Below are 12,942 nucleotides of genomic sequence, written 5' to 3' on the forward strand. Positions count from 1 at the left end.
TTGCATGAAACAAAGTTTTCGCGACACTGTTGACACGGGTCTCTAACAAGCTTCGCGAGTGGCCAGTGGATTTCGAGGATCCAGAGATGATCTTGCTGTTGGATGCACGATGAAAAAGTAACTGAAAATATGGCCATTCTGTACTAAATGGATGTAAATATTGTAAGAAGTGATTCTGTATGTTGTGAAGAGACTTTTTTCTTCGAGAGACAGTGGAGAAACTGTTGATGCCGCGTATCGATCTTTATTATATATATATGTATTTCTTTTGTAATTCAACGAGACGATGCGTGTGAATTGTTGTATTTATCATTGCGTCTGGTGAAGTTACTCCCATTGATCGCCGAGCCATCCGAGTGGAAGAATTCCTGCCCAAGCTGTTCCGATGGTCGCGTCTCGGCTCTCGATCGACCGGTGCGCACTGTATCGACGTGAATATATTGTAAATTAAGTGAGTGTGATATTTGTTTATATTCGCGCTTAATAAATGTTCGATTTTTATCCCGTGGAACCTCTTTCGAATCCTTTTCCCTTGAAATCTTAAAAACAGTTCGCTTATGATGTCCAATGACGGCTCGAAGACGGCTTAGGCCTAAAATAGCCGTAAAATGGACGTCTTCAAGGCGTCATGTTCTATCTAGGAATCCTCTGATCAAACAAAATTTCACATCCTCTTCAATATATTTTCTTGAATCCTGAATGTTTCTGTTTTATGATATGGAGACAAGAGAAGAATCTTGATAAACTGTGAAAAATGATTTAGACACATTGTACATACAAGGAGGGTATACGAATAAAAGAACAGAAGCCGTGTATTACATTAAAAACATACTTTGTTATTCGACAACCGCTATATCTCAACGTAAGCATAGCGTCGCAAGTGGTAGAACAACGAGCTTAAGTATTTATTTCCATTGCGTAAATAAGTACACACCTGTCGCATTGCCCGTACGAACAATAAGTATCTGGCGACAACGAGCGTCGATTCTTTTTTGCAGCGCGTTCGAGCCCGAACGAAACCTACTCTCGATCTCGTGGCTCGATAATGTTTCGATATACGTTGGGATAAACTAGAGCTTAGTCCCAATCATCACACCAAAAAAAAAAAAAAAAGAAAAAAGACACGAACCTAGGCTCCCGTTTTCGCAACGCGTGATCGCTTCCATTGGTGTCCAACCAAGCAACAAGCACCGATTTTTCTCGTGATCGATCGATCAAACTAGCAACTCGCGTGCTGTGCGCTTCGATCGCCATAAATCGCGACAAAGTGCACTTTGGAAAAGGAAAAACAAAAAAGGAAGCTGCTCGTCGCGAAAATGGGAATTTTTACCAACGATTCCCTACAAGTATAGTTCTCTAATTAGAAAATCCATCCGGATCCGCGTCCGTCTATAACAACACAATTCAATCGGACGCGAATCGTGGTTAGTTCACTTTGAATTAAGTATCCCTTCGAAACCGCAGTGATAAAGAAAAACAAAAAAAGAAGAAAAAAAAACACAGATATTTCGTGATATCAGAGGCGCGCGAACAAAGGGAGGAAAAATCTAGTCTACCTATCTATATTATGTATTTCGATCGACCGTTGCGCAAAGTGGGCGTCGTCTTCCGCGTGAAGATTCTCGTCCACCCTTCGGGGCCGCGGAGCCGCGAGTTAAAAATTCATCATCTAAAATAAATAAACTAAACGAGATAATACTTTCTCGAGTGAGTGGTACGCTCGAATACTAGTAAAAGGAGTTAGGAGGTGGACGAAGAAAGACCAGGTCAAAAGGGACCGTTTTCTCTCTGTCCAAGCGCGTGTATGTGTTTTGTGGTGGCGAACGCCCGAGGAATTCATCGTCGGCCCGTCAAGCTGTCGTTGAACGCCATGCGGCAAATTAGTAAATGCACTGTGCGAACGATAAATATCGGAGAGATCGTGCTTGGTGATCTGTCCAACGTTCGATCCTCGGTTTGTCTGAACACTTCCGTTTCGAGTCGTTGAATCTTCTTTAATCATGGCGTTGCTGGCGCGAACTGCTCTCTGTTACACCGATGAGCCATTTCTAAACAGGCCTGGGCATCGTTCGATACGATTCGATAATGATAAATCGTTCGATCGCGAGCAGGCTACAGACAACCAAGTGTCGTTCCACGGTTACTTCGTGAACTAAAATAATTTCACGCATTCCACGTTCAGATTTACAAATGTATAATACAACACTGAACCCCGTGTATATCTATAATTTCAATTAAAATGTTAATTTAAATAAAATAAGTACTCGAGAATAATTCACGTTGTTTCGATGGACAGTAATTATTCAATTAATAAATAGACTATATTCGAAGCAGTGCCTCGAATAATTCAATACGCCCGCAGTCTGTTTGGAAATCGTTCAACGTCTGAACAGACTTTGCTCGTGGATTGTCAATGGGGGACAAGAAATGCATCGATTAGTGGAGATCCATCGTGTGAGTGTCCTAGTCTATAATCTCGGCTCAGTCGAATGGCAAACGGACCGTGATTCTTCATGGCTGACCATCGATCCTCTATCCGTCCTAGAATTCTTTCAATCGCGTCGATTCGTCGATCACCGTCGAATCCCGCGATGATTAAATTCTACGACGGCAGGATGTCCAGTTCGAGAACACTTTGCGTATTGGGGGACAGTCCATCCTCGCTTTTGTGCACCAGAACGTTCTTCAAGTCCCGTAATACGCGTTCTCGGACTCGGAATTGTGTCTTCTCTTCCCGATCAGATCGATCTTCGGCTTGGGCGCCGTGTGATCCTCGAAGCAGGGCACCGTCTGCATCGATACTGTATTCCGACGATCGTTGAACAGCGATCGTGGATTCAGGGTCACCTCTCTGGCCGAGCCGAATTGCTTGAAATTCGCACAGACTGGACTGTTCATGAAGCTGGTGTCCACTGAACGTGGTTCAGGGACTCGTTTCTCGATCTTGATCTCAGTGACGTTCTGTCTGATCAAGATATCCGGCGCGGCTTCTGGTAGTGGTTCCTGCGAGATCGGCGGCCATTTTGGGTCGCGCGCCATGTCACGATCGATAGCGAGGAACTTCCGTCTGGACTTGTCGACGTTGTGCCAGCGATAGCGTAGCTTGTTGAAGACCAGATAGTCGACGAACAGGTATTCCATTAACAGAGATATCACGAAGTTCGCCACTCCGTAGCCGACCAGGATGAACCGGAAGCTGACGCTCTCGGGGAGCACGAGCTCGAACCAATCGACCAACCAATCGAACGGGAAAGTCGCTAGATAGACGGAGAACAGGCTGAGGAAGATGAACGAGGTGAGAAGACCGTAATTCGTGAACAGAGACTTTCTGTAAGGATGTCCCTTCGAGAACGCCACCGCCAGTATGATGTACTGCATCGAGCTGACGATGAACACCGTGTAGTTTTCCGTGCAACCAACGTCGTCTTTGTCCTCGAGTGACTTGGCGGTAGCGTTGAACGGCTCGAACCAGTCCATCTGTCGTAGATGCCAGAGACTTGCGTATTGGAAGATCGCCACGACCATGATCTGAGTGACCAGACTTAGAATCGGCGTGGTGCTGATCAGACTGTTCAACGGGGCAGTTTTCACCAGTGGACCGTCGTAGGCTTGTGTACGTCCGAAGAAGAACGCGAAGATGGATATGATGAAGAGATCGATGTAGAGGAACTCGATGTCCGTCAGGTTGGACTCGATGCTGTATAGAAGCATCACAGAGATGAATTGAGTGAGGGAGTAGCTCGCCATGTACTTGAAGATCCCGAAGGACGTGACCAAAGCTGCACGACCCTCTCGGATCACGGTCAACACGGAAGAGATGTTGGTCTCGCGGCTGGTGAACGGCGAGGCCACCGAGGATTCCGTGTCGGAGAGAGAGATTCCCGTGTGGGCTGCCTTCAGGGCACCGCAATCGTTTGCACCGTCGCCTACCATAGCTGTAAATGATCTTTAATGAGAACTCTATTCAATCGGTATAGACTGATAAGACACTTACCAACATAGTACCCTAACGATTGCAATTCCTGAACAAGTTGTTGCTTCTGGTCCGGGGACATTCTCGCGAAGATTGCGCCTCTAGTGACTAATTTGGGGATCAGTTCTGGGTAGTATTGTTTGACCAACGCCCACGTTTTACCCGTAAGCGCGAAGACGTATTTGTTCTTCGAGTGGTGTAGGCTGAAAGTATGAAAGAATGATTAAACACCTTGTAGAGTGATATGTATACATTCTTTCTAGAAGATACTTACTCATCCGATAAATAATTGACATTGTTCTCGTATTGATTGTTCCCGAACGAGCCACTTTCAACCGTCTCTAAGCTGGCCACACTGTTCAGGTCAGTGATCTCGCTGAAACCACCGTGTCCCATGGGTGATACAGGTGTCGGTTGACTGTTGCTCTTCGTGAAATAGATCTGAGGCTTCATCTGATTCTGCTGGGTCGCTGAAACTGCGATCACCGGTGTACCTGGCTTCACGATGTCGCAGTCTCTGGCGACCGACAGCGCGGTTAGCATATTGTCGCCGGTCACCATCACGGTCTTGATGCTGGCAGTGTTCAGAGCACTGATCACTGGGCTGGTTTCAGGCTTCAGTCTGTTCTCCATGATCACGAACGCGAGGAACGTCAGGTCAGATTCTGCGGCCTCGCGACTCAATCGTTGGACCTTGGCGTAAGGAAGACGGTTCAGGGATTTGTGGGCCAGAGCGATCACGCGGTAGCCCTCTGAGGTGTAATCTTGCAACGTGGCGGCAAAGTCTGGTGGAACTGCAGAAAAAATAGAGAGAATTTTATACCGATACATAGTGGAAATATTTAGCTACCAAAGATTTTCTCAGGTCACTTACTGGACTCTGCCTTCGACAAGCTCAGAATCATCTCCGGGCTCCCCTTGCAGTACAGATCGTAGTGATTGGCGCCCAACGTTCTGGTGATCACGCTCATTCTCTGAAGGCTGGACGTGAACGGAAACTGCCGTACAATTCCGATCTCTACACCCTGATCCCCCAACTCTGTGGTGGAGCCAGCCAGCGCGGTGTCGAGGTTGTTCAAGGAGATATTGTCGATCACGTCGGAAGACATGGAGTTTTGTCGACTGAGCGAGTTCCTCAGATCATTGGCGAGCCTCTTCAGCAACTTGGAGCTCTTCGGTGGCCGGACGATCGTTGGGAACAGCATCGAGAACTTGGACGTGTCGGATACGTCTGGTTCCTCGAGGGACCATCCGGTGGACTCGAACATTTTCAGATCGAGCGGATCACCCACCGGCTGACTGTCTATTATAGTGATTCCGTGACAAGTTACCATGCCGTTCAGGAGATCGTTAAGGGGCAAAGACGTGATATCTTTTATGGGCACTTGGAACTTTCGATCGACAGCGGGCACCACGCCCCACATGTCGAGACCATCCTCCGTCAACGTGCCAGTTTTATCGAAGCAGATGCAGTCGATTGATCCCGACACGTTGATGGTCCTTGGACTGGTGCAATAGATCTTGTTCTTCTCTAATCTACGCTGCGCCACCAGGCGACCAACTGTCATCGCAGCTGGCAGTGCTGGTGGCACAACTACCGTGATCAAATCCAGGGCCTCTAGAACGATGTGATCGCTCTGCACGCCTCTCATCACTTTCGTCACGATTGTGTAAACGACCCCGATACTAGCTATCCCGGCGAGCATGATGACAAACTTGTAAGAGTCTTGCTCGAACTTGAAGTCGACAGGGGGAGGATACATGATGGACCTTACCAGGGCACCCTTGCTGGTGTTGAATCCTGTCCTGACGACCACAGCTAGTACCTGATGGAAGAATAAACGATCAAGAACTTTCATGAAATTTCATAAAGTCTAATAGAACAGTAAAAGCGACTCACTAACTTACCTTTTCTGATCCGTAGTACCTGGTCTGAATAACCTTGGTACCACAGAACAGCGTGTGTCTAGCGTGCTCCTTGGTGTCATAGGTGACATCGGTGGACGAAGGGATTGGTGTTTTCGTGACGGGGACAGATTCCCCAGTCAGCATAGACTCGTTCAGGATACAGTTTCCGGTTAGAAGTACCGCGTCGCATGGCATCAGACATCCATGGGATGGAATGACTAAAATGTCACCTGGGACCAATCGTTCGGCGGGCACGGTTGCTGTTTGCCCCGTTAAACGGTCTTTCATCACGGTGGCCACGTCGGAGGAATGAACGGTGGACATTAGATTTTGTTGATTCTGTAGAAGAAGCCTTGATGGTTAATAAAGATGCAGGGGATTGTGCAAGAAGACGTATAAACTGTTATGTACCCGACGTGTCTGGAATACTGCCATCAGTATACCGACGCTGGACATTGACAAAATGGCCATCGCGTAGTAGTAATAGTTGTCGGCCACCCAGAGACAGAAGCTGAGCAATTGGAAGACGTAGAATGGATTGAGGATTTCGAGGCAGAGGAGTGTTACCATACTCTTCACTGGAATCATAATCTCGTTGTTTCCATAAACGCACCGCCTGCGAAAAATATATCGAGGCGTTGCAATTTATTTAGATTCGAGTTTATTAAGATTCCTTGGTGATATTCAAGTTTATAGGAATATACCTCATATGTTGTTCGTGATAGTTCAGTCCCTGCATCTGATGCAACGTCGAGGTGAGCACATCAACGTCCAAGCCACGGAGCTTCAAGAACTCGGCTCTTTCTGGGTCCCAGACGTAAGTCAGCTTCTTGCAATGGAAGAAGACGATGGATGGAACATCTGTGTGAAAGTCGAATAAACTGATGAAATCTGAAATCGTCTTTTCAATTGTTCGATGCTTACTTTTGAACTGTCCTCCCGTTAGGTGCAGCGACAACGTGGGGTATTCTTCCTTGACCTCTTTGCTGGTTATCATACTGCCATTTTCCACCCAGGCATCGTTATCCATCAGTGACTCTCCGTCGAAGGGCTTCGACCTTTAAACGAATATAAGCAATTTTTACATGAAATAGTTGATGGAATGATGTAAATAAAATTATTGTAGTACTAACATCACATCCTGAGCAGACATATTCTTCAGCTTCTTCACGTAATAGCTCGTGTGCTTTCCTTGGAACTTCTCCACGAGCAAAACGGTGTCCGCTTCCTCGAGTGGACATTTGGAATGAGTGGCTTGTAACATCCATTGCGGTACCCAGTGAAAGACCAGCCTGAGAAGGCCCCCGGTGAGAAAGATCAGCAGCCAGATGACGATGGTTAAAATTCTGCTTCTCTTGTAGCTGGAATAAAACGGAAATCTTTAATCGATTCGATGGTTATACGAACGAGAACCTTGAGGCTAGGAATTACGTACCCATGGATTTCCATTTGGTCCTCCTCACCGGGGTTGACGTAATCGACGCCATTCTTTAGGTGGAGGATGCCGTTTCCTCTGGTACCTGAAACGAAATCAATCATATAAATCCAAAACCAATATAAAATTGAGCCTCCACTAATGGGGACTTATCCTCGTTAATCCTAATTATCTGTCTTAATAAAGATGTTATATTGTACAGAAAAGTGTCCGACAATTTTATTCAAAAGTATTATTCGCAGTGCCAATTAGAAAGCAAAGAAACGAATCGTATCGTCGATCGAACCCATTGCCAGCTCTTACCCTCCAGAAGTTCCGTTTTCTGTTCCCGCTGATGGTCAGCGGTGTTGTTGGTACCGCGTGTCCCGAACACGCTGTACGCGTTTCTGGCGAAGTTCAGGTTCAGTTTGCTCGGCGTGGGCGGCATGACGTCTACAGGTGAAGGGACAGAAGACTCGACTAATCTACTCTCTCTCTTAATTAAGTACAATCGTTCGGATGCAGCTGTGGATCGCTTACTCAGCAGGAGTCACTCAGCGGTTTCTTTATTCCCTTTCGACGTATCCTCTTCCTAATTGATCCAGTTGTCTCACCACTACATCTTACACCACTACCCTTATCAACTACAATTTATTGTCCGTGGGCCTGTACACGGGGGCCCGGGCTAGTTGTCCGAGCGACAACCAAGCTAATCGAAACAACCAGGACAAAGTTCGTCAACTGACTTCGTTAAGAGATCGATGACGGGGGATGATAATCGGAGTGCTCGAGGTAAGAGAGAACGAGCGGGAATCTAGCCGAGACCAGGCTCGACGGTGTTGTCAGCTGGCTGGTGTATGCAGGACGAGGTGGTGGTTAGCTGTTGCAAGCAATAACCCCGTCTGCTACCGATACCGGTTGTCCGCCATCGTTGGGTCCGTCTTCGATGTTCTCGGCGTAGATCCTAGGGGTGCGTTCTCTTGCATCTGGCTGGCATAGAGGATCGAGAACGCAACTGGAGACGATATCCTACGGTGGCACGAATATGTGGTAGCGTGAATCAGGACAGAACAACGGCAGGAGAGCGAGGACGTTGAGCTTCGAGATAGCAGCTGATGCTATCGGCTCGGACCTGCCCCTGTGTTCCTCGTCTCGTGTCAGTCGCCAGGATCGGTGAGCTTTCGCCAGCCAATTCGTGGCGTGATCACCGCTCGTTCACCTTCGCTCATACCGCGTCGTAGGCAGGCCTGTTCCGAATCTCTTCCAGGCGACCCTAGACGATCCAGCCGAGTATCAACCTCGAGATCCCAGCAATCCAACGGGATGATAGCCTTCGTCCTGCCTTTGATCCTGCCGGCCGTTCCAAGCTGGCCTCGTCCTCTTGCCCCACAATCAGCTTCCACCGCCTCTCTTGTATGCTCGTGCCTCCCTTTATCTGCCTTTACGTGCGATCTCAAATACATTACGGGTTATAAGGATATCTTTGGCGCCGTCGGATATCTCGATCGGCTGAGAAACGGGGAAATAATACGACGCACACGCACACAACGGTGTCGTGGGTGGATCCACGGGATCACTTTTTCGTCCCCTCGTTGACAGATATCTGTCTTATCGACTTTGCCACGAGAGATCGAGTCGATAAAATTGGATCTATCGATCGTTCTGTATTACCGATGATATCGATGGGAGTCTATTTTCAGTCGAGTCACCAGCGCAAACTGAACGATCCTCTAGAACGATTATCCAAGATTGGTTAAGTACGGTTTTATCGGTCTTCGAAGGAAGAAAAAAACGTCTTACGAATCCGTTATCAGGATTACGTAGGAAACGAAGGATCGTTAAATGAAACGAAGAACAGCCTCGCACGATCGATGTCGCGGTTTCGTGAAACAAGTTCCGCCTCGCGGTTTCGAGGATCTATATATAGAACCGATTACGTGACGGTTCGTTTTTTTCCTCTTCTTTTTTTCTTCGTAAGTGATCTCACACGTCCCGCACGAGTCTTCGAGTTTTTATTCACGCAAATCAGTTGCTACTATCGAACCCACACACACATAGATTCCCAGTCTCGTGACTGTTCGATGAAAAATTGAACCCTTCACGGTCGTCCTCGCGGCTGACAAACGTATATTGTACACTGTATTATCACCACAGTTTCTGTCCACGGTTTTTAATTCCGTCTCACGTGTCGTATCGTTTCCCTCTTCGTAATATTCAGATGATCCGCTTAAACGATTCACCCTCTTCGGGACTTCTAAGTACAGAGAACACGGTGCAATAGTTTGTTCCTAGCATCTTGTTCATAATGACGGACAGACCCGGTTTAACGTTTTCCCCTCTCTGTCTGGGCCGATCCCAATATCCGTACGTGTCACGCTGTTTTCCCCGGTCAAACTAGGAGAACGTGAAAAATAAAAAAATCCCGCACCATCCCCAGAAGAACCTCACTTCGCACACGACCGTTCCGTTTCACTCATCTGCGGCTCGACCGACACGATCGCCGCAACAGTGTTCACTCTCCAGACCACCACTTCTTCTTTTGCCCGCTGCGACATGCAACGTTCCTTTATAAATGACCACGCTCGAGGAAAAACAATGGCTTTCCTTCTGGCATCACTTCGTCGCTCCTGTGTTCCTCGTATACATATAGAACGTTCCACGAAATTTCGTACGATGATCGACCGCCAACGTGCTCCCACGATGGATCTAAGATGGCGACCGCAGGCCCGACACAGACACCGTTCCTTTTGGAGCACCGAGCGCGCCGAAATTCAGTCGCCGTTTCTATGCCTTGTGATTTTTCGGAGCACAACAATTTCCACACGCAAGTTATCTCTTACACGACCAATGATTCGTTACGACCGGTTTGCACGGTCACCGTGAACCACTGACAAGCCCGCGCGACAGCTGGCAGAAAACCGTTCGCCCCAATTACCAACGAGATTCCAGACGCGAGTGTATTAAGGGAGTCGTTTGGCATTAGCAGAAGACTTGCGCTCTGCCTGCTCCCGTCCCCGGTTGCTCAGGGCCGTATCCTTCGCAGTCGCTATTCCAATCACGAGAACCCGCCACGTGTCGCCCCTCCCTCCCTCGATTTGGCTCCCGCTCCGAAAGGAAAACCCGACACCGGATTCGGTTACGCTCGCTCCGTGTCAACGATTTAAGCAAACGATCCACGCGGAATTCGCTTGCGTTCGTCGTTCCGCACTGTCGCGTCGACACTTTCGCGATTCGCATGCGCCTTTGTTCGCTGACATTTAATCACCTTCGTGTTTCAAACGCCGGTTAAATCGTCTTCGTACGATAAACAGAAAAATAGTTACATAAAACGATAGAATTATTGTACTTTTTTTTTCATTTGGAGTAACTCTGTTGGGAGACTGATAGGAATGCTATTTCCCATCGTGACAAAAGACGATGATAATCTCAGTTACATAAAATGTTATAATTAAGAATCTTCGATTGGAGATTGATAACAGTAGATTAGAAGAGATCGTTTAAGAATACTTTGTCCGAGGTCAATTTTCGCTCCGAAAATATTCGAAACGATTTGCATGGAATTGCATAATTTCTAAGCTCCAAGGGCTCCAAACACCATGGCGCCTGTATCGAAGGTGACGGTCCTGAGATATCCCTACCAACCGGGTTTTGCCTCGACCTACGACGACGTCTCGCCGCCGCCGCTCGTGACTCATTTGTTTCCACCGAATCCCCCCACCCTTTCGTGGCACCGGGTACGGCCCTGTTAATTGCACGGCACCTTGAAACGCATCCTTTGCCCCGGTGTCCTCTGTGTCGAAATTGTCCGCGGGAATACACCTGTTTCGGGCTGGTTGTGTCTAAAAACCGAGGCAGTAAACGTGTAGCGGTTCGTCCTCCCCTCCAGGTCCCCTTTGGCCTAACCGACCTCCTCGTGATATATCGCCGTCTCTTTTCCGTTCACGGCGCATCCCAAGTATTGAACGAACCGCGGTCGATACTCGGTTTCAGCTAACTCCCGGTCCTAACTTGTCAGCCCAGCACGTGCCAACCAGAAGGGTTCACACCTAACCCTCGAACGGGCGGTTGGAGAGGGGGAACACAACCGTGTGCCCTGTTCCGGGTAACTCCGTCCTTTACCCCGGACGCGCAGCCTAACCCACGGGGGTTCACCCTCGCCAGGCGAATTCGAGTTACCTGGGTTCAATAAAATTTGTATTAGGCTGGACACTGGGAATTTTGTGTCATAGGAATTTTTAGGGTCCGATGCGACTAGGTATATGCGATGGAGAAAAACCCCCCACTCCTTAAGGCCCTTACACCCCTTAGGAAGTTCTTCTACCGTATCTTCTTTGTTTTCTTTAAAAAAATTCCCATGTGTCACCAATTTTCCGGTCGCTAAAGGGAAGAGAATTTTATTTCGAGGAAACGTTTCCATTTGATCTGTGAAAATGTGAATTTCTTGAGAAAAATCCTATGTATGTATAAAGTGGACATATGTACAGTTTCTTCAAAAAACGAGGAAACCGCGCGAAGGCCATTTAACAACTGTCTAGCGCCGGCGCGATAACCGTTCCGTATTGTTTGCTCGATTGCATGTCGATTCGTTTTATCATCACGAACCATCGTGACCATTTTCGAGTGGAATTTTTTTCTCTCGCGTCTAGAAGACGCTCTACGAGCCTGTCGTAATTATTGAAGAGGCGATAGCGAAACTTATGTAAGGTGGGACAGCGTGAATTGCGCAAGTGGACACACGCACTCGGTTCCCGGACATCGAAGATGCAACGTCTTAGCGGCGACGGTTGCGTCACAGATGCTTTTCTGCGTATACAGAGAAATCGTCGAGGTTTCCGGTTAATCGGTTGTGTATTTTGGATTCTATTCGCGTGTGTGTACCGATCGGAACGCATTCCACGTGTCACAACACCGCGTCGTTAATAATTGAGGGGCTCATTGGAAAAAAGGCACTTGCCATATCTACGTCGATTTTCAGTTTTTTGTACCATTGACAAATTCTAATTATTCAGCGTTTATTCCATGAACTTCGAGCACCAAAATGAGCAGAAGTATATTAAAATGCGTTGATATCGAAAGCAACAAATTCATAGTGGAGAACTAGTAACAAAATGAGGATAATGGAAAATTGGCACCTGTTACCAAACTATAAATAAATTTACACCACTAGTTGTTTAAAAAGTAAGTATAATTCAGGAATAATTTTCCTGAGAAAATTATTTTCCGTAAAAGTAATTGTCGTACAAATGTATTATTAAGGTTTTATTAAGGCATTTGATAATTTGCCACTAATTGTAAGTACCTCAATTATTAACTTGTTTTCAGTCGAAGTACAGGCCGGTTATCAGGGCACGTAAACAATTGAACGTATCTAAATCGAAGATAAATGTGAAATGGTTCTTGAGTGCTTTTTATCGAGTGTTCGCTGAAATTTTCGTCGAAACTCTTTATTTTATACTCATGTTCCTCCGAAATAGAAACGTTTTAAGCAAATTTTCGTCAAATTCGTAACAGTCGACGGGTTTTATTCGTGGACAGCAGTTATGTAAAATAGACACACCGCTGTTTATGGAGACTCGTAAACATCGACTACTACCGGAGGCCCGATACGTCTTCGCGTTGGCGAATTATAAAAGTTCGTAGTTATCTA

General features: G+C 47.0%; 1 protein-coding gene across 1 annotated transcript; it reads right to left on the bottom strand.

Moving 5' to 3' along the window:
• Positions 1-2,685: 2,685 nt before the first annotated feature.
• Positions 2,686-7,743, bottom strand: LOC107193946 (probable cation-transporting ATPase 13A3). The gene is made up of 11 exons (XM_015583486.1): positions 7,620-7,743; positions 7,317-7,401; positions 7,015-7,242; positions 6,806-6,939; positions 6,586-6,742; positions 6,293-6,497; positions 5,882-6,220; positions 4,848-5,799; positions 4,248-4,767; positions 3,995-4,176; positions 2,686-3,935 (listed from the first exon to the last, which is right to left on the bottom strand). Exons 1-11 carry the CDS (start codon positions 7,741-7,743, stop codon positions 2,686-2,688), a joined length of 4,176 nt encoding a protein of 1,391 aa, XP_015438972.1.
• Between the last annotated feature and the right edge of the window lie 5,199 nt (positions 7,744-12,942).

The sequence above is a fragment of the Dufourea novaeangliae genome, unplaced genomic scaffold, assembly GCF_001272555.1.
Source record: "Dufourea novaeangliae isolate 0120121106 unplaced genomic scaffold, ASM127255v1 scaffold21, whole genome shotgun sequence".
NCBI lineage: Eukaryota > Metazoa > Arthropoda > Insecta > Hymenoptera > Halictidae > Dufourea > Dufourea novaeangliae.